Here is a 25,675-nt window from a genome sequence, read left to right on the forward strand (position 1 = left end):
CCCAATTCTCTAGGGGATCTGATGTTCTCTTCTGGTCTCTGCATGTATCAGGTGTGTGTGTGTGTGCGCGCGCGCGCGCACACACACACACACACACACACACACACACACAGATGCAGAGAGATTATAGCCTAGGACCAACAAGATGGTTTGGTAGGTAAAGGTGTTTACCCTTAAGCCTAATAAACTGAGTTTCATATACAGAATCCACATGGTGGAAGCAAAGAATGGACTCCCAGTGGGCCCTTGACCACCACACATGGATCACAAAGGCACACACCCCAAAAAATATAGTAAAAAGACATTACAGCTCAAAGTTAGGAATAACAAACATTTATTGAGAAATGGAAAGTAACAAGCCCCTCCATCCTGCAATGTCTTTCTCTCCTGAACAAGACACAAACAAGTAATGCAAGGGAGTGGGGACATGAGGGTTGGCCCACCTTCTTTTCCGCTTCCCAAGATGACATTCTGAAAATGCAGGGGAGGCCATACACTCCCGGAAAAGTACCACATAGCCAGGAGGCTGAGGCTGACTCTGTTCAACTGTGCTGCTGCCAGAGAATGCCTGGTCCAACAAGAGCAGGGAACCAAGAAAGCCTAGGCCATTCCTATTCTACACAAAGCAAAAGCGTGCTAACTGTTCCCAATGGCAAAGAAGTCAGGTCCTAGTGTCTTGGTGTTCTCTTGGGCCAGGAAGGGTGAAACATGAGGAATGTCTTCTGGTTGCTGAGAAGAATTAAGTTTGTCCCCATTTAGAAAGGTTTAAGGGAAGCAGACTTCTTTAAACAGTAGAGTGGAGCACCCCAGATGCCATTCTTGGATTCCTTGGCTGGGCAACCTCAGAGCTGAAGAACTGATTTTGGTTCAAACTAGACCCTTCTAGCTGGGCAGATCTAGCTCCAAGAGAACAGGAATTAATTGAAATTCTCTTTACTGGGCTAGCCTGAGAGGATCATGGTGTCTCAGCTTCCTTTACTTCCTTGGCTTGTGCCTTTACAGGACATACTACTGGTATGTGTGCCCTTAGAATCCTGCTCCAGCTATGACAGCTTAGAATCTCCTCATCGCTAGAGCACTACTGACTAGCTCTGGAATGGTGCTGCCCTACACTCAGCATCTGCCTAAGTGCCACAGTTCTGCACTAGCAGCCTAGGGCATGCCGCAGAAAATCTCCCACCAGTTTGCATGGTAGGCCAGCCCTACTCTCAGACCACTCATGGCAGTGAGGGTCACCCACACCAACAGAGACCATGCCATGGTGGCAGCTGCACTGTGGGCAATCCTGACTGCTCTTCTGTGGATATCAAAGCCAGGACGGCTGAGGCAGTCAACAGCTCCCATTCAATCCATCTCTCCCAAGCCCACTGTGCTGCAGCCTGGGTACAGCCTGGAAAAAGGCCCAACTACCTTGGAGCTGGCACCTGCACCAAAACCAGGCTGTGGTGGTGTTGCCCTGTCAGGTGAGAACCAAAAGGGCTCATGGCATAGGTCCTTTCTTGTGTTCCTATCTGGAAGCAGAGAGAACTGGGCCAGGGCCTTTGGCACAACTCTAACAAGGGAACATCAACTCTGGAAAATCCTTTTGGGCTGCCCAAGACAGCACAGGCAGCCAAGAGCTGGCAACATAGCCACCCTACCTCTACCTGCCCCTGTCACAGAGCTCTGCACATGAGCAGTCAGGTGGAAGACCAGAGGCCAGTGACCTAATGCAGCTCCCCAGCTGACCTAGTGCCCTCCGAATGGCAGGAGGCCCCATTCATTCCATTTTATTTGTAAAACTGCAACAGAACAAGAAAACTGGAAACACAACAAACAAAGCAGTCTCTCCAGCTGCCCCCCAGCCCTGTGTCCCACGGGGGCACAAGAAGGCTACCCAGGGAAACAGCACACCATTCCTAGGGAAGAAATCAGCATGGGGCCGAGGGTCGGGAAGCACACAGACAAACACAGCCTACCTTGGTGATGAGTAGAGGAGAGAGGAAGCATACTATAGAAATGTAATGCACAGAAGGGCAAGGTGTGGAACAATACAGAAAGGTGGGTCCCGTCCAGTGAGGAAGCTCTCCCTGGTGCCTTGTCCCTTGCTCAGGGGGCTTCAGTCCGACAGCCCATTGGTCACAAGCTTTGCCTTGGGAAACAGAGCCACCCTCCTCTGCCCTGTTTCTGGCTGCCTCACTCCCTGCCTCAAAGTTTGATTTTGAATTCTGTGGGCTGTGTGGTCGCAGAGGCCCCCGAGGACTTGAAGAGAGCTTTGAGAATGGTGTCAGGGTCCACTTCAGCAGGAGGGTTGGAAGAGGGGGCAGGAGTCCCCCGCCGAGGCAGCTCACTCTCCTTCTTCACCGAGGGGTTGTCACTCAGCCGCCTGTGAGAGCAGAGAACCAAATCCCTGTTAGTTTCTCCTTAGGTGGGGCTGGGTCTCAGCACTGAGCATCTGTTGGGAGGTAGGCATGGAATGTAATGCTCTCCCACACCCTCTATCTGACTTCATCTTATAGGAGACCTCTATTTTTCTTATTTACTACTAAACAAACAACAACAACAACAACAAAACCTAGCTGCAGCCTGCTGAGTGCTGGAGTTCCAAGTCTAGAAACACTGCATGTTCTTCTGGATAGTCACACACGGTCACATATTACACAAATCTTATAAAGCCTAACCTAAACCAACCACACTAACTCTGGTTAGCCCAATGACTAATTTGTCAGATCATAAAAACCTTCAATATTTTTATTTTTTGTTTATTTTAAATTATGTTTATATGTGTGTCTATGCATGTGAGTGCAGGTGCTCACAGATGGTTCAGAGATGCCCAACATGGAGAACCAACCCTGGGTCCTTTGCAAGGTCCTCTTATTACTCAGCTGTCTCTCCAGTCCCTTCCCAAAACATTTCTAAAGCACAACTTACTCCTGAGACAGATTTATAGACTTGTCTCAGGCTCCAAAAAGTCACCAGGAACCAGGCACACGTGCCCAGAGTGCTGCTGCAGAGGCTCAGCAGTCACTGTTCACCTGGAAGATGTCAGTCATACAAAGGGGAAGGGACTGGTTTGCTTTCCACTCCCCTCAGAGGTGCTGGACACTTCATATTAGTCCACTGTATTAAAACCTTGGGGACAGTCTGAGACAAACCACTTGGTTCTAACTGAAGCACCCTGACTGACCACTGAGCATCAGAACAGAGGAAATGGAATGGAGGACAAAGGAAGCCGTGATGAGGCAGGCACTTTACCCCACCGAACACAAGAGGTGACGGACGCTACAGACTAAAAGGAGCAGAAAGCCTTCCAGCCTGTTCCCGTGGCACTTACAGCAGGATCGGTTGGTCTGAGGTGATGACATTCCCATTCATGTGAAGGTTGCACTTCATGGGTTGCCCTGGAAACCAAAAAAGGCAAAGGCTCCATCAAGAGACCTGTTCCTTCTAAGAGGACAAAGGTCACCAACACCATGACCAAGGGTCAGATCCTATCACTGAGGCCAGCCATGGTGGAGACCTGTGAATCTAAGTATGGAGAGACGCAGACAGGGGGATTTCAAGTTCACAGCCAGCCTGAAGTACCTTGTGGGAACAAACAGAAGCTATCTAGCATGGAGGTCTGGGCAGCTAACTGGCCATTTTCTGAATGTGTATCCTATATATATATAGGGCTGTGAAGTCTGACCACCTTAGACCACACTGACTCTTTCACCCACTAGACCCCTAAACTCTATCCTCAGAAAGTGATGTGAGACATGTTTCCCTATCTCCATGCTTACTCTTGCTAACAAACTCTTCATCTTTTGTCAAACATGTGATAGTACACCAAACCTGAGTATAGTGTACTGCGTGATGAGAACAGGCCTGTTCGGTGAGTCCTCGCCTAAGCAATACCAATGCTGGTGCTGCCTTTGAACCCAAATGAACCTCTTTTCTGTATGAAGAACACAGCTTCAAGTATTGCATCCCCACAACAGGCAGCACACTAACACATGCAGACACTAGGAAACCTGAGGCGTAAGGGAGCCTCAGTAATGAAACAAAAAGGCCAGGACTCTGCTTCACACGGGGGTCAGTCGGTACCTGGAGGGTGGGAAGGAACTGCGCAGTGAGTGAGGAGCCACCCCAACAAGTCGGTGAGGCACTCAGAAAGGAAACCGTTTCTGCTATGACCCTGCGTAAAGAAGACTTAAGGATTGTACGAGGCCTTTCCCCACCCACGAAGGACCAAGTGCTGTGAGGCTGCACCCCCACTGTGGGAGTCACGGTGTGCAAAGGGAACAGAGCTGTACGAGAGCATTTCAGCACCAGGTCGAGTCACTACTAACGTCAAACAGGTCCTGATAAATTACAATGTGCACCGCAAAAAAAGATTCAAATACACACTGAACTCATTCAAGGAGTCAAAAATCTGATTATTAGTAGCGCATGTGGGTGGATCAGGGTTCCACTTCAAGGAAAGCAAAGGTGGAGTGGGACTGACTCCACACTGCTGACCTGTGCCATGCTCTGCACCACACTGCCTTGAGGGGTTATCCCCCTCTTTCTCCAAACTGAAGGTTCCTAGCACCCGGAATGAATGAGGTTATCAGGGCCACTTCTGCAGGAGCAGTGCTCACTCTAAGTCTCTGTCACGTGTTTTGTTTTTTTTCCGAGACAGGGTTTCTCTGTACAGCTCTGGAGCCTGTCCTGGAACTCGCTATATAGGTCAGGCTGGCCTCAAACACACAGAGTTTGGCCTCTGTCAAGTTTTGGTGATTCTGCACTGCCTGGAGCTGTCTCCGTGTTATCACACCTGTTGTGTGACACAGTATGATGCATCCGAAGTCCGTGCTCTGGCTGCTCCACATACTAGCCATTCTGTCTCTGGCCTGCCTATTCCTTGAAACATAACACAGAAATCAGACCAGCTACACCCTACAATGAGTCTGTTTTGTTTGAGCAAGGTCTAATTGTGTAGATTAGGCTGTCCTGCAGCTACACAGCCCAGGCTAGTCTCAGCTATGATGATTTAGAAATGGTCACATGAAGGGAAGAACTGCATGTCTAGTCAATGCTGCTAGTTAAAGGCACCAGATCAGAGTTGCAGCTCACAAGGAGAGTGTTTGCCTAGCATGTGTGAGGCCTTTGGTTTGATCCCTAGCATTGGGGGAAAAAAAGTGTCACAAAAGGAAATACACTGAAGCTGCACGTAATCCCAGCCCTTGGGAGGCAGAGGCAGGAGCACTGCTTTGAGTTTGAGGCCAGCCTGGGCTACAGTGTGAGAGAGACTCTGTTGTTTGCAAACAAATACTTCCACCCCCAAGATAAAGGAATAGCTGGGCGGTGGTGGCGCATGCATTTAATTCCATCACTTGGGAGGCAGTCAGGTGGATCTTTGTGAGTTTGAGACCAGCCTGGTCTACACAGTGAGTTCCAGGATAACCAGGACCGTTTCACAGAGAAAGCCTATCTCAAAAAACCAAAAAGGAATAGAGTGGTAGGGGATGGACAGACACAACACCCTACAGAATGAGAGAAAATAACTGTATACCTTTTATCTACTCAAAGACCTGACCTAAAAATCAGACAAAGAACTTTTGTGCATGGTGTAAGGTTGGGCATGTGTGCATGTGGAGGTCAGAGGTCAACACAGTGTCTTCCTCTATTGCGCTTCACCTTATTATTTGTTTAGTTGCTTATTCGATTATTTATTTATTGTTTGAGACAGCGACTCTCACTGACTGGCTAGCAAACCTAAGGATTCACCTGTCCCTGTACCAACAGCTGTGGTATTGCAGAAACATGTGACCTTTTATATGGGTGTAGGGAACCTCAACACAGGTCCTTATGCTCACACTTAATGCACTGAGCTGTCTCCCTAGCCTTGTGATTATATGAAGAACCTTTACAACTCAGGAGCCAAAAAAAGAGAATCCAGCCATCACACCTTTAATCCCAACATTCGGGAGGCAGAGGCAGGCAGATCTCTGTGAGTTCCAGGCCAGCCTGGGCTATAGGGTGAGTTCCAGGCCAGTCAAGGCTACACAGAGAAATCCTGTTTCAAAAACCAAAAAAGAATCCAACTCTAGACTCAGCAAAGACTGAACAGACATTTCTCTACACACATGTCAGATAAGCACACACAAAGCAGAGCACCAATGCTGTCTATTACTCCCCGCCTCTCTGATTCTAGTCCAGGGCCCCGGTCCTCACGCAGCAGGTTCTCACCACACACACAATGGGCATGGAAAGGCACAGAGCTCCTCTTTGACCATTTCGCTTGAGAAACAAAAAGAGAGCAGTTTCTCCACTGGTAGCTCTCACCCAGAAGACAACACAGAGCCAAGACTCCAGGCCTCTGAGAAACCCGTGTCCTAGCAAGCCCGAATGTGAAGCTTGGCTTTCCCAGCAAGATCCCTTAAGAGATTCATCCACAGAGAGGCTTACCCCAAAAGCCTCCTCTTAAAAGCAGAGGGAGCACGGTGGCAGCGCCTCTCTAACTTACCATCCAGACATCGGTTGTTGTACTTCTTGTAAGCAGTGATGGCGTCGTCCTTCTTCACAAACACAACCTCTGCTGCCCCAGGATGGACCAGGCGAGCCCGCTTGAGGGCCCCACACACACAGAAAAGCTCCTGCAAAGGACAAGTGAGGTGGGAGGGAACCCCAGACACCAAGTCTTTAGTAGGTTGTTGGTTTTAAGTGTTATCCTAACTTGCTGGGGGAGTAAGTCCATCCTGTCACCCCACAAGGAGACAATACCTGTTTCCCTAACTCCACCTTTGGTGATTTGGCCCTGTATCCTTGGGTGGTAAAAAGCTGCCCTGAGCATGACCATCCTTTGAGTTGCAGCAAATCATTGCCCAATGTGGTCCTACAGACTGGTAGCACAGAAGCAGCCTATGACTTAAAGGTCACGCTGCTGCGAAGGTACTTACAACAATGTCCTCCTCTGTGACTCGAGGGTGCAGATTATTCACAGTCATCTTGGTGCCTTCCAAGGGACTGAGCACAGGCTGCCACAGAGACAAGAACGTGACAAGGAATCAAAAGGCAGCATGTACTAACACAAAACTCACCCCAGACAACTGACCAGGAAGGTACAGCAGAAACCCCATTCAGAGGCCATCTATCACTGGGCTTCTTGGACTTCAGAGGCCATCAGACTCCTGCTATTTCCTAGGCGTGCAGGCCCTTCAGACCCAAGCCTCTGAGTATTTGGAATCTATCCACGCTTCCAGTCTCAGCCAGCTAAGGCTCAGTCATGACATAGGCTTAAATGACATAGGCTTAAATTCCTGAGAGGCGGGGCTGGAGAGATGGCTCAGAGGTTAAGAGCACTGAATGTTCTTCCAGAGGTCCTGAGTTCAATTCCCAGCAACCACATGGTGGCTCACAACCATCTGTAATGAGATCTGGTGCCCTCTTCTGGCCTGTGGGCATGCGTGCAGACAGAACACTGTATACATAATAAATAAATAAATCTTTAAAAAAAGTCCTGAGAGGCACAAGATCGCTCCTCAAAGTTCTCAGTAGCTCTCTTCTGGGACCTTCATGCCATGTCACTAGATAGTGGGACCTCTCTCCAAGGGTCCTCACTGGCCAGCAAGCTCTCTGAGGACAGAAAGGGATGGTTCACATCCATTTCACAGGGCAGTTGTTCTGAGGACCCTGGGTACACAGAGCGCAGTGAGCACCTACACAGGCTGATCCTCGCTGGAGTGGTAACTTTTACCTTACCTCAGCAGCTGGCAGCTCTTTGGGAGGTTCCTCCTTGTTCACCAGTGTCCGGGACATGTTGGTCAAGGCTTTGGTTCGAACAGAGGAGGGGAGAACAGGAGCTGTGTAGGCATCGTTCTGAACCACTTTTGTGAGAGGGAGAGCCTTGGACACGGACATCTTGGAACTGCTCAGTCCAGTCTATACAAACAGGCAGAAAGGAGTCTGAGAAGCCAGAAACAGAGACTTTTTTGTTTGTTTTTCGAGACAGAGTTTCTCTGTGTAAACACCCTGGTTGTTCTGGAACTCATTCTGTAGACCAGGCTGGCTTCAAACTCACAGAGATCCGCCTGTCTCTGCCTCCTGAGTGCTGGGATTACAGGCGTGTGCCACCACCACCTGGCTGAGACAGACTATTGTCTGAAGTTAACAACTAGCTAGAGCAAGACCCCTAAAGTTTCCTGGTCCAAGCCCAAAGGGGGAGGTTATCGGTACTCATCCAGGAGTCACACACACTGTTCACATTTTCTGGAAACCCTGCAAAAGCATGAGGTCAATCTCATCCCTAGATAAGCTTCTACTACAATGGAATGATCATCAGCTTGCAGAATGGCTGGACAGAGGAGCTCTCATTTTCTTTTCTAATGATTAATTTATTTTCTGTGCATTGGTGTTTTGCCTGTATGTGTATCTGTCAGATCCCCTGGAGCTGCAGTTACAGACAGTTGTGAGCTGCCACGTAGGTACTGGGAATTGATTCTGGGTCCTCTGAAGAACAGCCAGTTCTCTTAACAACTGAGCCATCTCTCCAGCCCCTAGGAACTCTCTTAGGAAGGCATGGAACCCCTAGCTTTCTGTCTCTGAACTGGCAATGCAGAGGCACTATGCATAGCCACAGCCTCTATAGCTCGAAGATTGTGGGGACAGGCTGGCAGAGTTAGCATGCACAGACCATCAGACTCAGTCTCCTCCTGAACTGAGGATGTAGTCCCTTGGAAACAGATATTCCTCAGGCTAACATGTCTAGAAAGATGCATGACACTAAAGCCAGGTGGTTTTGCTGGCACCAAACAGGAAAAAAGGAGGGATGCCACAGCCAAGGAAGTAGATGAGTATGGGGTGAGGTCAGCTCTCCAGGCTTCTCCAAGTCCTGGTGAAGCATCCTCTCCATACCAGACTCCACACTGCTCAAGCCATGTTCTGTGTCTCAAGAGCCAGAACAGTGCCTTGGGAGCCACACTGATGTGCTTCAACAACTCAGTCTATGTCTTATAAGCTGGGTTATGGTGAATAGGTTCATCTACTCTGTGCTGCTTCCTTATCATAAAAACAAACCCATGGCACTGAGAAGGAGAAATCTTAAATGAAACTACTGTGAGCATTATTTTTCCAACTGGAATTAGCCATGGACTAAGCCAGCAGACAGGCAGGCAAACCCAAATGGTCTAATTACTGGACAGCCTCTTCCCTTTACAGCTAGATGAACTGGCAACATTCAACTCCACAACCACTGTAAGAACTTAATTAGTAACCAAGAGATTGCTTCACACTTGGGATCCTGGCCAAAGCTGAGACTTTGCAGCAGGACCCTCTTCAAGCTCCCAGACCTCTCTTTCTCACCTCTCTGCATGATGTCTGACCAGTACCCTTGATGGGGGGAAGCCCAATTTTCTTGACTTGCTGGTAACCCCTACTGCTTCCAGTTTACCCAGACTGTTGTACTGTTACAGTAGGAGACATGGACTAAGACCCAATTCCCTTCACGTGTCTCAAACCCAGCCCCTGGGAACTGCAGCTACTCATCTCACTGATGTGGGACCTTGAGCAAAGTCCTAGACACCCAAGTCTCAGCAACAATAAAACCAGGGAGCTGGCTAGTCATGGCTCTATAAAAGCTCATAGCCCAACTCAATGAGAGGCCCTTTTCTCCACAACCTCATCCATCCACTAGATCTGATGCAGGGGGCCATACCACATGGTGGACAAAGCTGCCCGTGGCTGCAAACTTCGTCTGTTTGGTAGGAACAGGTGCAGCAACATCATCCTCTTCATCCAGGTCGTATAAGTTCTGAAAAGAAAGAAATAGTAGCTGGGCTAGGGATGCCGCTCAGTGATCACTAGCACCCCAGAATAAACCAAGCAATCAGATGGATAAATGCTAATATGGCATGCAGGCCCTCAGCAAACATCTGAACCAAGAGCAGAGAAGTGGCTGCTGAAATGCACAAGGGCCTGGAGAGACTTAGGACTCAAGTCCTTACAACGTGATTCCTACCCACAGAACCCAATAAAAATTGCTAATAAGTACTGTGACGTATGGGTCAGTCAAACTCCAGTTCCAGGGGCCTTTTCTGACCTCTGAAGTATCAGGCCTGCACGCAGTGCACATGCCTACAAACACGGCTAGGCATTCTAAAACCCACCAACCTAGAAAGGAGCTACAGCAGGATGCCAATAGCTCCTGGCTTGGTGAACAGGTATGCGAAGGTGTTTTTCTACATTGGACAGATGTGATGTTTATAAGAACAAACATTTGGTTTCCCTGTCTTCTCCTGCCCTTTATGCCTCTCCTTTCTCAGTAACAAGTTTCTTCTCAGAGGCTTGGGTGTAGCTGCTGAGATAGTCCAATGCAAAGCCTTGGGTTTCATCTAAAGCACAATATACCAGGAAGGAGAAGGCAGAAGGACCAGATGGTCACAGTGAACTAGAAATCAGCCTGTTTACATGAGAACCTGTCTCAAAAAAAAGTTTCTTTTCAGAGACAAGGTCTCCCTACATAGCCGAGGCTGTCCTGGCCCTTGTGACCCTCCTGACTCTACCTCCCTGATTACATACATACCATGCTTGGATTAAGAAATTTCTTGCCAGGCCTTTAATCCCAGCACCTCGTGAGGCAGAGCCAGGAGGATTTCTGTGAGTTTGAGGCCAGCCTGGGCTACCAAGTGAGTTCCAGGAAAGGCGCAAAGCTACACAGAGAAACCCTGTCTCGAAAAACCAAAACCAAAACAAAACAACAAAAGAAATTTCTTTATTTCTTTTCTTTCTATTTTGTATTTGTTTTTGTTCTGTTTTGTTTTGTTTTTTTGAGACAGGGTTTCTCTGTGTAGCTTTGGAGCCTGTCCTGGAACTCGCTCTGTAGACCAGGCTGGCCTCGAACTCACAGAGATCCACCTGGCTCTGCCACAGAAGTGCTGGGATTAAAGTTGTGAACCATCACCACCTGGCTGTTTCTTTCTTTAAAAACAGGGTCTCATTCTATAGCCCAGGCTATCCTGAACTCACTGTATGGCCCAGGGCTCAAATTCATGGGCTCTGGCCCAGCCTCCAAGTGCTGAGATTACAAGTATGAACCGTCATGTCTCCAAAGAGGCTGCAGCTTCTTTTTCTGCAATAGCATCTAATTATGTAGACCAGGCTAGCCTCACACTCACAGAGATTCGCTTACCTACACTTTCTGAGTTCTAGGATTAAAGGTGTGTGCCATCATACCTAGTACAAGTTTATTCTTCAAACTCACAAACTCCAAAGTGAAAACCTTCTTCTAACACTTTGAAATAGGAGTTGTAGGCCAGTCCTCAGTTGCCTTACCCAAGTAGACCTCATCAAAATACATGCATGCATATATACTCAGGTGTGGGTAACACACACACACACACACACACACACACACACACACACACACACACTCATTCTACCTGTTTGGCCTGGTGGTTATTGACGACATTGATCCTCATTCCAGCAGGATGAGCATGAAGTGGAACCATGGCCTTTTGCTGTGGAACCTAGAAACATCCAGTCGTCATAATCCATCCCAGAAGGTTCATGTGCATTCTAAGTAGTCAATGAACTTGAAATATGTTGGCATGTGCAAGCATCACAAGCAGTCAGATCTTGGGCTCCTACCCTGGTCTTTCCACTGACTGGATGAGTGAATAATGCCAGATACACTAGTTCACATTTCTTTCAAAAAAAAAAAAAAATTAAAAAAAATTTTTTTTTAAAAAATAAAACTGAGGTAATAATTCTGAAGTCTGAGTGAGGAACAAATAAGCTAGAATTTGTTAAGTACCTGCCATAGCATGTGTACGACATGCTCTGTGTTTCCCCGTTTCTCTCTACTTCTGTCTCACTCTGGACAGTCAGTTCACTCTGGTGGACCTCTCCTTAAAAGACAATACCCCGTGTTCCACAAGACTGTCTCTAATGTACTCTACCCTTTCTGTAAGCCAGAAGGACTGGACCAACACTGGAACAAACACTTGCATGTCTGTCATTCCCCAATGTTTCCTGCATACTTCTAGCTTTCTGGAAACGCAGGCAGGAGCCACAGCCTACCTGGATGGTTTTGGTGAGTTTCAGAGCAGGGGTCACCGTCCCAATGGGTGGGCTTGTGAAGGTAACAGGCGATCTCCTCTTCAAGCTGATCTTTTCCCTGGCATCAGTCACCTGCCTGGGCTTCTGGGGCACAGCGCTCTGCTGCTTTCGGGAGTTCAGCATCTCTCTGGCATCCTGTACTTTTCCTTTGATCCGAAACCGAGCATCTTTCTGCAAAAGCTTCTCACGGGCATCTTTGACTCCCAGCTTGAGCCGAGCATCTGAGATGCCAATCTTCTGCCGGGCATCGAATCTCTGCTGGAAGGTGGCTGTACGAGCTGGCTGGCTAAGAAGACTATGCTGGATCCCAACTCGAGATCGGATGCCTCCTCCAACTCCTGGTCTGGCACTGAGCCTGCAAGTACAAACTGCAACAGTGAATGGACCTGAAGATCAGCAGCCCGTGGAGGAGAGCTAGGACACTGAGCAGAGCTCATCCCCAATTTCCAAAACCCTGCTGGCACCCACAGACACAAAGACATACTAACTTCTTTCTCACCTCTGCCTTTTACCTTTGTGTAATAAACGAAATTAAGACCGTTTCCATCCCTGATCATGCCTTCAATCAACACTTTATATACCTTGAGGTATCTGTTATGCCTGCTTTCCTTGTGGAAGGCAGACCTGGTGAAGCTGCCTCTTAAAACAAATGGTGCCTCTATGCAGGCAGACAACTCTTACTAGGACTCAGGGGGCCAACATGTAGGTCTTAGCACTCCAAGAACTAATAATGAAGTTATAAAGATTTAACTAATAGCCATGCATGGCAATGCTCATAATCATAGCATTCAGGAGGCTGAGGCAAGATGACTGCTGCTGAGTTCAAGGGTGGTCTGAGCTACACTGCAAGACGCATCTCAAGATAAAAAAAGACACAAGGGCTGGAGACAGAGCTCAATGGTTAAGAGTGTGTTTCTCTAGCAGAGGACCTGGGTTGTTCCCAGCTCTGGGATGGTTGGTGGCTTACACTATTTGTAACTCCAATTCTAGGTGATCCAATGTCCTATTTTGACTTCTGAAGGGCACCAGGCCCATACATGGTACACACATACATTACATACATGCATGCAAAATGCTCATACACATAAAATAAGTAAAACTAAAAAAACAAAAGTAGCTCTGCAATAACAAAAATGTACAATTTTGACAACTCCTAAAATTAGAAATGAAGGCTAAAACAATGGTGCAGTGGTTAAAAGCACTTGCTATTCTTCCAGACCCAAGTTTGGTTCCCAACACCCAGGCCAGGTAGCTCACAACCAACTGCCTGTAACTCAGCTATGGAAGATCGGATGCTCTTTCTAGCCTTTTCAGACACTGCACACAAACACATGCACACACACACTAAAAATTAAAACTAAAAAATTGTTTTTGGCCGGAGAGATGACTCAATGGTTAAGAGCACTGGGTGCCCTTCCAGAGGAACCAAGTTCAATTCTCAGCACCCACATGGCATCTCACAACTAACTGTCTGTAACTCTAGTTCCAGGGGACCCAACACCCTCGCACAGAATGTATACAGGCAAAGCACCAGTGTACATTAAATAAATAAATCTTTAAAAAGTTAGAACTGAATTAAGCTCCCTTGAGCAGGCCCCGTTCCTGTGGTTTGAGAGTCACCTGCTGGGCCTGCTGAGTAAGGCACGGAGCCTGCAGCTTTCTTCTGCCTGACCTACCACCTACTCTACCCACAGGCCTCTCTCCACTCCAGAAATAAAAGCGACCATTCCTAAGGCGGTGTCCTGTCTCTAGATCTGTATGCCAACATCTTCTTGGAAACCCTCTTTGAATCTCCAAGACATCTTTCCTTTGTGCCTGTTACAGCTGCTGGTTTCCCCGATTTCTCCCCAACCTAAGCTGGGAAAGAGCAGAAAGGGGGGGTTCACTTCTTTTCCAGGGCTCGGTATCTAAAAAGTAGTACTGTAGCAACTGGGAGGAGAGGGAGGTTTAAAAAAAAAATTGAATATCAAACAAACAAAATCCATCCCCGACCACTCCATTAGTTCATACAAGGACTGCGTGGAAGAGTCATTTACAAAACCAACCAGAGTAAGTTTAAAGTGGAAGGTGGTGCTTGTTTGGTGTGGTTTTCTTATGTAAAGAGTCTGGGAGATCAGGCTGATGGTATAGTTCAGTGGTAGAACACTTGTCTAGCTGGCGCTAGACCCCGGCTGAATTCCCAGCACTGCGTGGGTAAAAAGGATTCAAGGAAATGGAGGCACTAGAGAAACCAGTCAAAAGGAATGGGGTAGGGAGGGTGGCCAGCACCCACAATTAGAGAAAATCAGCTGGGAAGCAGACAACATATACCTCACTTCCCCTGGGCTACCCTTGACTTAGCTGTCCATAGCTTGGAAGCCACGGGCAAAGTGGAGTTATAGAAAAATTTGATGCCATATGGAAGGAGTCCTGTGAAAATGAGACCCTCCCCTACATGCCTCTACAAGCTTTCTCATATTCTCTCACATCTGTTCGTGATGTCCATTAAAAATAGAAACAACTGGCTATGGGTTCAGACAGTTGCTACTAAAGTCCTACTCACAAACGGAAAATTTTAATCAACAATTACCATCTAGCTCTAAACGAAAGCACCCCAGATTAAAACACCCACTTACTGAGCTCCTCCAAAGCCACAGGCAATCAGGTTACCAAAGGGAACGGGAGAGAGTAAGCTTCCAGGTGCTGATTCAAATCCAAAAGTGTGGCTGTCACCGATCAAACAATGGTCACAGTCCTACCAAGAGGAAGGCACCCGCTCTGCAGGGTCATCACAAACAAGTGGACACCTGGAAGGCTGGGGGTCACTTAGACATGACCCAGGAAGCCTGGGCAAAGCAGTAGGTCAAAGGGCATTGCAGACAAGCAGCACGTAGAAAAGCTAGCTATAGCCCACAGCTTACAAGTTCTCTGCTCATGCAGGTGAAGAAGCCATCTGGCTTTCCCCCTTTCCAAACTCAAAAAGATTCTTTACTGCCTGTAACCCCCACACCAATGCCTCTCTGCACCCTGGTTCCTAGGTGGAAGGTCCTCTTGCATCTCTCAAAGCACCCTGCAGCACTTACCACAACGGCCATTTGTAAGCCTGTGTCTCCCACAGCCTGGATGTTCTCAGGTGCACACCCTGGACCTCCTTATCTGTGCCAACCCCACATCCAGGAAGAAAGGCTCAAAGACCTTTCAAGAGATGATCACTGCCATCCACACACTCAAACTCTGCAAGACTGTCTGTCCGGCTCTGACTCAGAGGCACCCTGACCAGGCCCAGAAGCTCTGGGAGCTTACTCCTCTAGATCACAACTTCTGAGATTCCAGCCACCTCCCTCCTACATTTCGCTTTGACTGACTTTCTTCCTCCCCGAGTCTTCCCAGCACGGGGATGCCTCCTCCTCCTAATACTTAGGCTTGTTTTCATCTCTCCCAAAACCTGGAGGATGCCTCAGGCAGCAGGATAAGACACTCTGCCAGTCCTGCCTGCCATTTCCTTTTTCCTTCTTCTTTTTGAGACTTACAACCTGGCCAGGCAGACAGACTCTACACTGGGTCCTAATGCCCGCTGTTTCTACTGGGTCTCCAAGCCGGCTTTCCCTGAGATGTTCCTGAGTCTTCCTTCTTTACCTTAGTCCATTGCTCCTCCCCTACCAAGCCTGGATGCTCTTGCTTTTATTTCTACTTTTCAGTTACCCATTAGGCTTTTCAGGTTGTCTGCCCCATCTATAGACACACACTCGTTATGGAGATGTAGATCCCTGGGTTCCGTCTTACAGAGATTCAGATGTCTTTTGGGTATAGATAGTATAGATAAATTGTCACAGGCTATTTCAATTCACTTGAAAAATTGGCTCTGAAGATGACACCTGGCATGCTTGCTTCAGTTGCAAGCTTAAGTATCTTAGCATTTCCTCCAAAGCCTCTGTCCCAGGTCAGGCTGGCCCCAACTCCTTGTCAGAGAGAACGAAACAGCCCAGGAAAAAGACATATGCATTTAAAACAGGTAAGAGGTAAACCATTTCCAATAGAGGGTACTACTGATTATTTCATGCTATAAAAGTGTTTGTAATAAAATTGGCTAACATGAAGCCCACACATGGAAAGGATAAAAAGGACCTGTCCAGAATCTCTCAATAAGAACTCCAACATCACAGTTTTTTTGTTTTTTTGGGTTTTTTTTTTTTTTTTTTTTTTTGAGACAGGGTTTCTCTGTGTAGCTTTGCGCCTTTCATGGGACTCACTTGGTAGCCCAGGCTGGCCTCAAACTCACAGAGATCCACCTGGCTCTGCCTCCCGAGTGCTGGGATTAAAGGTGTGCACCACCACCACCCGGCCCCAATATCCCAGTTTTAACAGGACTCCCTCAGCTAACTTCTGTCAGATGACATAACCATTAATTTAATGATGATTATGATTAAAAAACAAGACAAACCAAACCAAACCAAACCAACAAAAACAAAACAAAAAAACCCAATAAACCTCAGCCAGGCAGTGGTGATGCACACCTTTAAGCCCAGCACTCGGGAGGCAGAGGCAGTTGGAGCTCTGAGTTTGAGGCCAGCCTGACCTACAGAGTAAGTTTCAGGACAGCCAGGGCTACACAGAGAAACTCTGTCTCAAAAAACCAACCAACCAACCAACCAAACAAACAAACAAAAAACCCCTTTACATACTACTTAAGTTATAAAGGCTGCTCATGTTTTCTGTTTTACCTGGGAACTTACAAGGCCCAATGGGTTAACAAATGGACACATATGATACTGATTCACTGCTGTTACTCCCTGTGTGATTTGAATTCAGCCTTCTCTTATTAAGGTGGTGCTACACAATTCCTTCTAAACTAAATAACTGCCATTTTCAGAACTCCAACTGCGCCCACTTAAAACAATTACAGCTGGACTTGTTAAATGTTAATATTCCTGCAGAAAGGGAAGAGACAGACAAGGTCATTGGACTGTCATCTGAGTAACCAGTCACTTCTTAAAGCTGGTTGTGTGCAATAAGGTCCTAATAGAACGCAAGGTTTCTTGGATGACCAGGCTAAAAACTAAAAATAGGAAGGAGATTCATCGATGCAGCAATGAAAAAAATGTTAAATGTACTGAATAAAGACCCAAATATTCCCCCCTAGAAAGTCTTCTTACAACAAATGATGAGTGTTACTGTTATATCTCATGGTATTAATTTTTTTTTTAATCAAGAGAGATGTATATATAAAAGTTAAAACGACTAAATTAGGGGGTACTGGCTCTGAATACTCCCCCTGCTGTCTTGGTTCTTTTTTTGTTTTTGTTTTTTTGAGGCAGGGTTTCTCTGTGTTAACAGCCTAGCTGTCCTGGAACTCGCTCTGTAGACCAGGCTGGTCTCCAACTCACAGAGATCTGCCTGCCTCTGCCTCCCGAGTGCTGGGATCAAAGGTTTGTGCCACCACTTGATTAACTTAAAACCCACAAAAAAGGTTGTTAAAAATTCATAAATAGGTCATCTTAATTTACTACAGCATGCCATGTATAAATTCCTAGGGTTATATTGGCCTATTCATGTTGGCAAAAATCTGACTTAAAGATGTATGGTTTTGTTAACTTTTAGTTTTCCCAGGACTGTATCTATGGTTTAAAGCTTATTTTGGTATTAAAAGAGCTTCAATTCAAAATTGCAATTTTGAGAAAAAATTAGAAAAATCCTAGTTTTATAAAGTTACTTATTGTAAACAGTTAAAGATAATTAAGGCATACAAGTTAATGGTCAGTTACCTTTTTTCCAAGGAAAAAAGGTCCAACTACAGCAATTGCTCTGTCTTCAAAGTCTCCCAAACAGACATATGAGGATGCTGTGAACCAGGGAAACCTGTACCTAAGCCTACATACCACCTGACCGGTATAGGACCTATATGCCATTTCAAGTGGCTGTGCCCTTTACCCTGGCTTTCAATTCTTCCTCCTAACAAAAGCTAATTCCAGGGTCCACACCCTAACCACCCATGTGCCCCGATTAAAGGAGGCTGCCAGATAGTCTGTCATCATACTCACAGTTGTGGATATTTATTCAGAATATCCAAGTGGTGTCTTTGACTCTATAGGCTTCCAGTTCTCCTTTAAATTGCCAATTAGATGCTGAATTTAACTGAATTTAAAGCTTCTTTTACAAAGCTTCCAGGTGCTCATTCCTTACCTGGGAGTTTGGTGTAACAAACTGCTAATTAGTTACCTTATCCTTCTACAGAACTCTGGTACATGGTCTGGGCAGCTGTACAACTGTATTAAACCTTACTAAACAACATTTATATTAGCTCTGTCTCTTAATGTTCCCCAAGGGGTTGCACAGTCACTACCTCCTGAGGTCTTCTGGATCCTTGCCATCTGTGGAGTTTCACTGTGGCCCTTGGATGGACCCTCCTCTGAGGCACTTCGACTACTGCCCTTTCTACGTTCTCCCTTGATCAGCTCAAAGAGAAATCTGCACCCTCCACCCAAAAGCAGTGGGGATGACCTATGAAGGGGTATCCAACTCCATCCCTCTTTTGCCACTCCGATCAGTTCTTGGCACTCAGAACTAGAACAACCAGATGGAAGCCTTTCTACACCAATTAACCTGTTTTACCAGCTCCCAAAAGCCCCAAAAAATTTCAGATCAGCTTAACACCCAACCTGATTCTTTGGCTGCTGCAGTACTCCGTGACTAGATCTGACTCCAGCTTGGGATGGGATTTGTGTCCTCCTCTGAACAGATCCTAACTGGGTTGAGATGTGGCCCAAAGACATAGGGAGCAAACAAAAATGCAAGCACAAGTTCTCCTGTGTATGTATGGGCTTTGAGTTGCCGCTCTCCCTGGCCCCTGCCCCGATCGCTTCCTTCATCCTTAGTGTCCTCGGAGTCACATTTTCTACTATCTCTTAAGTGTTTTACCCTCTGAACTCCCACTATAAGCCCTCCCAGTGGCTCTCACCCTACAAGTGATGGGGTGCCAACAGTTACAACATGGCCAACTGACCAATCAGATTAAGGAAGACCTGGCTTTGGTACAACACAGCACAGGCACTTTACAAAATCAAATAGGTTCCCTGACTGTGGTGGTCCTCCAAAACCGCAGAGGACTAGACTTAATGACTGCCAACAGGGAGGTATCTGTGCCTTCCGAGGGGAAGAATGCTGTTTTCCTGGGAGTCAACCTGGCCCAGTGTGGGAAAATGCTAACTTCTTAGAAGGAATCAGCACAGACAAAGGGCAGACAATACTTTCTGGAAGCGCACCTGACTGCTTGGGGACCACCCAGTCATGCTCCTGCTAACTTTCCTCTTTGCCCCCTGCCCTTCCAGCTCTCTCACCAAGCCCTCCTACAAAGACTACAAGCTTCAGTACCCAGAGGGTCACCAAATTCTTCATGCCCCATCCCACCTGGAAGGGATTTCTACATGCCCACCTTCCGCCATTCTGACAGTCACCCCACTCCAACTGAAGCCTCCCTGAAACTATCCCCTTTGCCCCCCTCTTTTACTCCTCTAGAATCGGGACACCTTGGTGTGGTGGCTTGAATGTAACGCCCCATAATCTCACAGGGAGTGGCACCAGTAAGCTGTGGCTTGGTTGGAGGAAGTATGTCACTGTGGGGGCGGGCTCTGAGGTTTCCTATGCTCAAGATACCACCCAGTGTCTCAGCTGATTTCCTGCTGCCTGCAAGATGTGGACTCTCAGCTACTCCATACTCCAGCACCATGTCTGCCTGCATGCTGCCATGTTCCCTGTCATGATGATTAATGGTCTGAACCTCTGAACTGTAAGTGAGCTACTCCAATTAAATGTTTTCTTTATAAGAGTTGCTGTAGCCGGGCAGTGGTGACACACGCCTTTAATCCCAGCACTTGGGAGGCAGAGCCAGGCGGATCTCTGTGAGTTCAAGGCCAGCCCGGGCTACCAAGTGAGTTCCAGGAAAGGCACAAAGCTACACAGAGAAACCCTGTCTTGAAAAACCAAAAAAAAAAAAGTTGCTGTGGTCATGGTGTCTCTTCACAGTAATAAAAACTCTGGGACAGTTGGGTAATAGCCTCAGGTCATGAGGAAGTGAGTCAGACTATATGGGGCACTAGCCTCTAGCCATAAAGAATGGCTTAGCCCCAGCCTGACCAGTCCATTCCACCCAAAGAAACATCATGCCCCAGTATCAAAAACAACCCACCCTGAGCCTGGTGTGGTGATGCATGCCTTTCATCTCAGCACTGAGGAGGCAGAGGCAGGAGATTTTCTGAGTTTGAGGCTAGCCTGGTCTACAAAGCAAGTTCCAGGACAGCCTGGGCTGTTACACAAAGTAAACCTGTCCTGGGAAACAAAAACCAACAACCCACCAATAAATTAACATGGGTCAACAGACATTAATTGAAGAATCAAATTTAAACAATCTTTCCCGTTATTGATGTTAGTGTTCTAGTTCTAATCTACCACATTAACACCTCCAAAGTAAAAAGGATGGATGACTACTGTCTTCAGGAGGAGCACCATCTTAGGGCTCTAGTCTTGCTCAGGGACAGCCCACTCTACTGCTGATCAGGGTGAGAATGCCCACGAATGACACCTGACAAAGTGCTCAGCTGCTCACATATAAGTCATCAAGACAATCTGGACTGACATTTTAATCTATAGCAATGCCTCACTTGGTGACAGGGACACACTGAAAAATACAGGACAGTAATGAAAACAGCTTAGCAATGCCATGTCACATGACCCTAGGGGCCACCTCCACGTGTGCCACTTTTGTCTGTACACCGAGGGTGCATTTGTGGAAGAGAGGCCCTGGCAGTTAGGGATACAGGAGCTGCTCCTGCTGGGAGTAGCTACTTTGCAATTTGATGCATTCATTCCCTGGTTACAGGCATTCTTTCAACTCCTTTCACAGCTTTGGAGGCTTCTGTGTTCCAGCTTTTTATAATCACATCTCCTCTGCTGCATGAAAAGACAGCTATTCATCCCAGCAGGCAGCAGCACTGGTTATAAGGCAGGCATTAGTCATCAGGGATTCTTCAAATAAATACAACTGCCAGGGCAGACCTCTAAACCAGTCAATTATGGCACCTGCTCCAGAACTGCTGAAGGCTCACTAACAAAGCCCTGCCATATAGGGTTCTCCAGTCTCACCCCATCTTTGAGCTTGCAGCCTCACATCCCATTGTAGGAACTACTGAGTTTCCTAAACACGTTCTGCACATTTGTCTTTGGGAAGGTGAGGGAGGGTGGCTGCCCCACCCTGGACAGCAATTATTGCCTGTGCAATGTTCCAAGCAGCCCGGGTACTCCTCGAGACCCTGGGAAGAGCACTGCAGGTCAGGGAGAGGGCCCACTGGACTCCTCTCTCCTAGTCTCCACCTAGAACCCGGCATACACTAACGGTGTGAGGGACTAGGAATGTCCTGCCTTCCTGGTTCTGTGGAAGACAGCCAAGGCCAGCTCCAGATCCTGATACAAAAGAAGCTCATGGGTTACAGAAGTGGATTTAAATCCAGGAAGTTATGCTAAGAGTGTATTCGTGTTGACATCATTCAAAAAAAAAAAAAAAAAAAGAAAGAAAGAAAAAAACTGTGTGTGTGTGTGTGTGAGAGAGAGACCACATATACAGCACAGCACAAATGCAGAGATCAGAGGACAACTTTCAGGAGTCTGTTCTTTTCCTCTACCAAATGGGTCTTGGGATGGAATCAGTTGTCAGGCTTGGCAGCAGGCTTTTTTACCTGCTGAGCGATCTTGCTGGCCCTGAGGTCATTTGGGGGAGGAGGGTGGTGGTATTTTTGTTGTTTTTTGAAGATTTTATTTTTTTGTTTTATATATTTGTCTGGATGTATGTTTGTGTACCATGTACACAGGGAGGTCAAAAGAGGGTGACAGATCCCTGGGTACTAGAGTTACAAAGAGTTGTGAGCTGCCATGTGGTTGCTGGGAATTGAACCTAGGTCCTCTGGAAGAGCAGCCAGTGCTCTTAACTGCCGAGCCAGCCCAAACAGTTTAACCTAAATTAGTAACAAGATACCAGGGCACGTTCCTTTACTGAAGTATTTTCATACATTTCACTTGAAGACGGCGCTCCTCCACCTTGATTTTTGTGTCTGGAGCTACAATTTCTTCAGCTTATCTCACGAAGAGTAAGAGTGAGGAGCTGGCCCAGAGCCTGGATCTGAACCCAACTGGATCCTCCTACCCACTGCGGCTCCAAGGACTCCTCAGCTGACCAACTCCAGCACACTCTACCCAGACCAGCAGTGATCCCAAGAACTAGACTAGGCAAACTAAAGAGAGATGCTGTGCTCACTAACTCAATCGAGACCCTCACGTCTAAGGCAGCAATCCACAGGGCCCAGCCTGCACTCCAGCGCTAAAATCACTAGAGACAAGTGTAGGCGGGACATCAGGGTCTCATCAAGAGATGAAGCAAGGGCCATTCAAACCACGTTCACCACTCTACAACCGACCACTCATCGGAGCTCGTGCTCAGACTGCCCCCCCAGGTCCTGACTCAGTTGGTGTGTGCAGTCTTAGGGTGAGCAGTGAGGAGGGCCACCAGGCAGCGGCTTTAAGGAGGCTGTTTTCCCATGCAGTCCCTGGCTAGGAGGAGAGCGGCTGTCCCGGGAGCCACCCACTCTCCAAGTTACTTAGCACAAGGCTCTTCTCAGGGTCACTTTGAAAACACTTAAAACCAAAGTTCCCACAACAGTGGTTCTTCTAGAAAGTACTAAACAATATATTTACTGGGGGAAATGACATCACAGAACTTGACAGGGAGCCCCAGATCAGTCTGTTGACTATGCAAGTGCAATGGAATGTCAATTAGTTTTAACCCTCTCACTGCTTCCTAGGCCTCCAGAACACTCCTGTTCCAATCCAAACTTCACACATAAGCAAAATCCTCACACTGAAAAATCACATCTTTTTTTTTTTTTCTCTTTTCAACAGTGACATCGATGAAGGCCACCACCTAGTGAGCACTTGGCCTGGGGGAACAGGCATTTCTGTTTAAAGAAAGCTCCATGGCACCTCCCATCACTTTGTCCACTCACTACAAAGTACATTCTTTGTTTTCTGAGGCAGGGTCTCAACAGCTCAGGCTGGGTACCAATCCTCCAACCTCAGCCTCCCAGTGCTGGGATGACAGGCATGCTCCATCACCTCAGCTCTAATGTGGTAGGAACATTTAAAAAAAAAGGGGGGGGGGGAGTATGGTTCGGATCGAGAATGTTCTCCAGAGAACCCACAGTGGAAGAGCTGGTTTGCAGCTAGAGGTGCTATTGGGGGGGGGGGGGGGGGGAGGAGTGGATAGGTCCATCTATGTAGCCCTGGCTGTCCTGGAACTCTAGTCTATGTAGATCAGGCTGGCCTTGAACTTACAGGGATATGCCTGCCTCTGCCTGGAGTGCTGGGACTCAGATGTGCACCACCACACTTGGTGGTGCTAAGAAGGAACTAACCACATCACGAGAGACTAACCTTACCAACGGATTACTCCACTGAGGAGTTCATAGCTAAAGGGACTACTAGGGGGTGGGGCCTAAAAGCAGGAAGCAGGTCACCTCCTTCCTTTATTTCGGTCCCTTCCCTCTCTCCTCCACTCACCTCTCCTGCTTCCTTGGCTGCCCACCCGTGAACACCCCCTGCTACTTTAGTGTTCAGTCAAGTGAGAGCCAGGCAAACACGGACTGAAACCATGAGTCACCCGCTATCTCCCATACTGTCACAGCAACGTCACAGCTAACACACACAGCTCTCATGCACAATCAGTCCTCTAACAAGCTGCCAGGAGACCATTACAAGAGCAGCAGAGAAGGGGCCTGCTCAGGGACAGCATGCCTGGCTCACAGCCTGCTCTCCCTGAAGGTGCACACATCTTCCTCTCCCCGAAGCTGTCCTCACTGCTTGACATTCCAAGACAACCCAACTAGGTTTCACAGACTGCACAGCATCAGCCTCTGAGGGGAGACATCTGTGTCAAGAGCTGTGCTAAGATAACAGCAGACTTGTGTAAGCAAACCCCGTTAAGCTTGTACACTACATTATCACAAGCTGTAAGTTCCGGAATGCACTCCCTCCTTTGATTCCCCACCCCGTCTATGGTTTTTCGTGCACGCCTTTAATCCCAGCACCTTAACACCACCCCCCCCACCCCGCTATGAACTCGTCAATGGAGTAATCCATTGGTAAGGTTAGTCTCTCGTGATGTAGTTAGTCCCTTAGCACCACCAGTGTGGTGGTGCACAACTTTAATCCAGCACTCGGTAGGCAGAGCCAGGCGGATCTCTGTGAGTTCAAGGCCGGCCTGGTCTACAGAGCAAGATCCAGAACAGGCACCAAAACTACACAGAGAAACCCTGTCTTGAAAAACAAACAAACAACAACAACAACAAAAAAAGAAAGAAAGAAAGAAAAAGAAAAAAAGAAAGAAAAGCTTATGGCCTCTTCTTGGGGTCACAGAGCTTGTTAGAAGCTCTGGTACCCCAAGGTGATGGAATAAAGTTGCTTCTGCTCATCTAAGGTTGGTGGTGTCTTCATTTCCAGACCCATAAAAGCTCGAGATGGCTACCAATGTTTAAGAGGCTATTGAGTCTTAAGTGTCTCACATAGTCCAGGACATCCATCAGTGACCACCAACGCACCCTGTCTTTCTTTCCTTGTCTGTGGCCAACTCAACCAGCAGTTAAAACTCTGAGCACTCCGTGGCCTTGGGAAAGCCACCCTACCGTCTCGTCTCTCAGGCTCCAGCTTCCCATTTGTGAAAGCGGTATAAGGTAAATACATAAATAGCACGGGAGTGCCTGGAGTCCCAGCTACTGAGGAGGCTGAGGCAGGGGGACCGATTGAGTTCAGGAGTCCGAAACCAGCCTGGGCCAACAATGGAAGACGCCAGCTTCTCAAAACAGAGACAAACTCGCCTGCCATCCCAGCACTTGGGAAATGAAAGGAGGATCTAGGCCTTTCAGGCCAGGCTCAGCAACAAACACAGCGAGTTCGAGGCCTGCTCCCGCTGGGTGAGACTCCCGTCTCAAGAAAAGTGGCCAACAACAACAAAACATTACAGACACCATAGTGATAGGAACAAGGCACTCTGCACACAGGAAAGGGTCCCGTCCGCTCAACTTCCGTCCTCTCAATTCCGAGGGCCGCAAAGCGCGAGCAGAGACTGCGCCACCGTGGCCCCCGTGGCCCCCGGGCCCAGCCGCCAGGTAGGAAGGGCCGGCGCCGCCCAGCCCTCGGCCCGCCCGTAGCGGGGCCGCCCGGGCCCGGTAACCAGTGGGCTGGCGAGCGGATGGGCCCCGCGTAGCCCGGCCAATAAGGAGCGCGGCGGACGCAGGGGGCGGGAGCAAGCGGCTTCTCGCGGGCGGCTGCCTTCTCTGCCCCCGAACCCTAGGAAGCGGCGAGTCCCACGAGCCCCGAGTAGAGGAAAAGGCCGCTCACCGTCCCTTGGTCGCCGTCCCGCGCTTCCGGATGAGCTCGTCCAGCGAGATGTCGGCCATCTTGCGCCGCCAAGCTAGCGGAGAGCGCGGAGACCGTCAACAACGAGCCCGCCCCCAGGCCGCCGACGGGGCGACGAGCCGCTTCCGACACCCGGACAACCAACTCTCGCGACAGCTCAAAAGACGCTCGGAACGGAAGGGGCGGG

At 48.0% G+C, this 25,675-nt stretch overlaps 1 protein-coding gene across 1 annotated transcript; it reads right to left on the minus strand.

Annotated features, from left to right (window-relative positions):
• Positions 1–317: 317 nt before the first annotated feature.
• On the minus strand, positions 318–25,642 carry Poldip3 (DNA polymerase delta interacting protein 3). Its single transcript, XM_036208143.1, has 9 exons — positions 25,471–25,642; positions 12,019–12,412; positions 11,379–11,465; positions 9,656–9,751; positions 7,705–7,884; positions 6,903–6,980; positions 6,470–6,599; positions 3,314–3,380; positions 318–2,365 (listed from the first exon to the last, which is right to left on the minus strand). Exons 1-9 carry the CDS (start codon positions 25,527–25,529, stop codon positions 2,188–2,190), a joined length of 1,269 nt encoding a protein of 422 aa, XP_036064036.1. The 5' UTR covers positions 25,530–25,642; the 3' UTR covers positions 318–2,187.
• Positions 25,643–25,675: the final 33 nt, after the last annotated feature.

The sequence above is a fragment of the Onychomys torridus genome, chromosome 16 (assembly GCF_903995425.1).
Source record: "Onychomys torridus chromosome 16, mOncTor1.1, whole genome shotgun sequence".
NCBI lineage: Eukaryota > Metazoa > Chordata > Mammalia > Rodentia > Cricetidae > Onychomys > Onychomys torridus.